The 3,948-nt window shown below is 40.1% G+C and overlaps 1 protein-coding gene across 3 annotated transcripts in view; it reads right to left on the reverse strand.

Moving 5' to 3' along the window:
* The window catches only part of nptxrb (neuronal pentraxin receptor b), a 22,505-nt gene that overhangs the window by 13,829 nt on the left and 4,728 nt on the right, over positions 1-3,948 (reverse strand). For all 3 annotated transcript variants that reach the window (XM_014015536.1, XM_014015535.1, XM_014015537.1), the window contains exon 3: positions 3,170-3,536. In XM_014015536.1, the coding sequence (XP_013870990.1) occupies positions 3,170-3,536 (367 nt within the window). The remainder of the gene's footprint in view (positions 1-3,169; positions 3,537-3,948) is intronic.

The raw sequence follows: 3,948 nt of genomic DNA on the forward strand, positions 1-3,948 counted from the left end.
TTCTTGCTGGAGGCGTGGCCTCTGCTGAAGTTTAAAATGATTGGATCAGTTGGTCGCGACGTATGTGTGCCAGCTCCGCTGTGAAGGTAGCCTGGTTAAAACCAGACCCTGTCCTTTACTAACCTTTGTACGAGGGTCTGGACTTGCGGCTATAGAGAAGTGATTCTTGCTGGAGGCGTGGCCTCTGCTGAAGTTTAAAATGATTGGATCAGTTGGTCGCGACGTATGTGTGCCAGCTCCGCTGTGAAGGTAGCCTGGTTAAAACCAGACCCTGTCCTTCACTTTGCTTCGTACAAGGGTCTGGACTTACTGCATAGAGAATCGTTTCTTGCAGGAGGCGTGGCCTCTGCTGAAGCATGTGTGTGTTGTCACTGTGAAGGAGGCTAAGCTAAGAAGCTAACTGGAAATCGCGTGTGCTGTAAACAACCCTACTGAGAGGAGAAAATTACTGAGCCAAACGAGACGGCTGTAAATGAGAGCTGCTGCTTTGTCAGAAAAAAATCAATTTAATTTAATTTGGGAGCCTTGTCAACACAGACTGGCTTCATTCACTTCCTCCACTGCCATTGCTAAACTCACAAGCAGACACTGTGCAGAAAATCAACGTTGTTCAAAACTCCGCCTTCTGTTTGCTGATTGGCCCAGGTAAAATAAACTACAAGCAGACACTGCACAGAAAATTGATATCGTTCAAAGCCCCTCCTTCTGTTTGCTGATTGGCCCAGGTAAAATAAACTACAAGCAGACACTGCACAGAAAATCGATGTTGTCGTTCAAAACCCTGCCTTCTGTTCTCTGATTGGCCCGAACGAAATTCTGCTGAAGAAATCCTTGTCTATGGGAGAAATCCCAAATGGAACAGTGAAGGGAAACTAGAATTGAGCGGAACTATGAAGGCAAGGACCAGGCTAGGGGGGGCATGGCATGGAAACGTTTGGGAACAAACTCCTGCTGTAGGAAATGTTTCAACTTTCAGGTTCAAAGACAAACAGAAAAACATGCAAAAGTGTTTCTACACCAGCCTTAAAGTTTTCTCTAGAATCTTTTTCAACTTGCCCATCATTTAATATTGCATCTTTTTCTTCAAATCCATTTACAAACAGCTTCTTAAATTTACATTTAATGGATAGGGATCAGCAAATGACTAGGACTGCATGAAATTAGAAAAAATAATTTGCAATATTGTTTTTGACTATATGAGTGTTGATACACAGATGTCATTTTGACTCAGAGTRAAGTCACACAGGAGGTGGCAAGCAAGCCAACAGCTGTTATGGAAAATGTCACAAGCTGGTTTAACAGATGTTTAAATTGTTGTAAAATCAACTTCTTCTCCAAGAAACACAGAAGAAAAATAGACTCAGATGTTTTCATTTCAGGAGAAAGATTGGAGTTGTCTCAGAATATACACAATTAGGTTTATATCTAGATTTAAATGATAGTTTGAACCCACTCACCAAAAAAGTGTGTTCAGAAGTAAAGTTCGGTTTGGTAAACTTTAGAAACTTTATTAGAGATTCACTTTCATGTGAGGCAGCAAAAATATATTTYCTTTCAGTATTTCTGTCTCATATTAGTTACTGTTTGTCACGTTGGTTGAATTCGAACCTTATGTAACCACTATACATACAATCACTTTTTTTTTTGTTAGAAAACATTTATTTTCATATTTTTGAGAAATATGCTCCCCTCTGTTGGGAAAACTCTGTAAAATATATAAATGTTTGTCTGAATTATAAAATTCTTTATGGTTTGGCTCCTTGTCTTCTGGATGGTTATGTACATAAACTAATTATAAATATAGCTAAAGGAGGAGCTGCCAGAGAAAAATGTATCCTATTTGAAAAGAAAATATTTGGTCAATTTCTTAGTTTCTATTTTACATTTAGAGCACGTGTGTCAAACTCCCCCAGGCCAACTGTGGCTYGCCACAGCATTTTATGTGGCCTGCGAGATCTTCAAAGATGTATTAATGTCTTAAAATAAGTGTATGCTGCTTTGAAACCAACATTCATTATAAACTTGTAAAGAAAATAATGGTATCCCACCACTAGGTGGAGGTGCCCAGGATTCAAAAGTAGCCAGCAAAATTCGCAGTGTAAAATCTCTATTTCACTGCATCTTCACTGGCCGCTTTTGCTGTAACCCAGATGTACTGGGATGTAGGAATTTCCCACTGACAAGTCGTAAATTTAAACTGGAACACCCCTCCAGTGTGAATTCCCTGTCAGAAAGTGGGGAAGTTCAACAGCTCAACGATGAGTAAAATTCTCTTACTTTAATTTTTATTAGTATTTCTGTATTATTTACTTCACATTCAATCAGTTGTATACATAGTACTTTTCAGTGTTTATGAGAGGTCCAATTAAAATGTTGTTTCTCTGCACAAAATACTACATAGAGCTCAGTTGTTTGTTAGCAGTGCTCAAACATAGCATAACAACTGGCTGTCTCAGGCCACCATAATGTGGCCTTTGGTGAAAATGCATTTGATTGTGTTATTCTTTGGAGGATCACATCAATGGAATTCTTTAGCACAGTTAGTCCAGCAGTCATTCTATTACTCGTTTAAAAGCAGTGAGATAAAATGGCTGAGAGAGAATCAACTTTGATCGCATTAAAAAGTATTTTTAATGCTGCTTGTATGATTTATTTAGTTCTGTCTAGGATCAGATGTCATCTGACTGGCCCAAAGGAAATTATTGGCRTGGAGAGCGTAAATGCATAGCACACAAACTATCATAGCCTGTGCTTTATTGCAGTCCAAGCAATCATTTGCCAAAATAATATTGCACAGATTATAAAGCACTGATGATAATTTATTTATAAAATGGGCAGAAAATATTACCTCGAATAAAGATGATAATTTAGGTTTTAAAAGCAAGCAGCAAATATTTCCAGATTATTACAGTTTAGTTTAATTTATTTTCATCTGTATTATTTATTCACCCCCCATTTATGTTTGACATTTCATAACCTTCAGCCCTCATTAAACATCTTATTTTCATCTAGAGTGTATTCTCTACTGCTGCGCTGACCCAGTTCGCCCACAGTGATCATTCCAGCCCTCTCTCTCAGTGCTCATAAGTGCGTTAGCTTGATGATGCAATTATGCACTTCCTCTGCRTGTATCAGTTTACTCTCCCCCGGCTTTCTCCCACACACTCACTGTGCTCCAGCTCTGTGACCCGGTGGGTAACCGTGTCAATGCCCTTGTCGATCTTCTCATGCTGGCCCTGGGTCTCTTTCCTCATGGCCTGGCGCTCCTTCTCCAGCATTTTTATCTTCCTCTCAAGTTCCCCCTCAAGGTCCTCCACCCTCCAGGTGCTCTTTCCTCGTCCCGGGGTGCCTTTAGAAGGCGGCCTGGAGCCAGGGGGTCCTGGAGAAGTGGGGCGACGGCCTCCCGAGGCGGCCCCTGTTGTTGGGGAGGAAGCACTGCTAGCAGACGGAGCTGGAGCCCTACCAGTGTTAGTCTGGCTGCTGCTCGTCCCCACAGATGAGTCGGTGAGGTTCAAGGCTCCAGGTCCTATCTCCGCCTGAGGAGTGGAAGAAAAACACATCTGTAGCAGTGCTGAGACAAAAGGGTTAGATATTCAGAGAAGAATGTTAAAAAGAAAACGGTTACTTTTCAAAGAAAAATGTTGCAACAAATTCCTGAAAAAGGTTTCCCTAAAGACAAAAYGTATGGTTTCTTCAATTTGGTCCTGAATAAAACATTTCAATACTCTCTATTAGGGATAAAAGAATAGCGATTATAAAAAAATTAAATCCGTTAAAGTTTGAGGAATGACTTTGCCAGTGGCTGGAAGTAAAATCCACTTGCTTTTGTCATTTATTTTGCCTTTAATGATCGTGACTCACTGTGGAGATCCCTGAAGAGGGAACGAAGAAGTAAAACAAGAAGTAATGAAAAGAATAATATATACATTTCATAAGCAATATATATAC

This window comes from Austrofundulus limnaeus, unplaced genomic scaffold (assembly GCF_001266775.1).
Source record: "Austrofundulus limnaeus strain Quisiro unplaced genomic scaffold, Austrofundulus_limnaeus-1.0 Scaffold130, whole genome shotgun sequence".
NCBI lineage: Eukaryota > Metazoa > Chordata > Actinopteri > Cyprinodontiformes > Rivulidae > Austrofundulus > Austrofundulus limnaeus.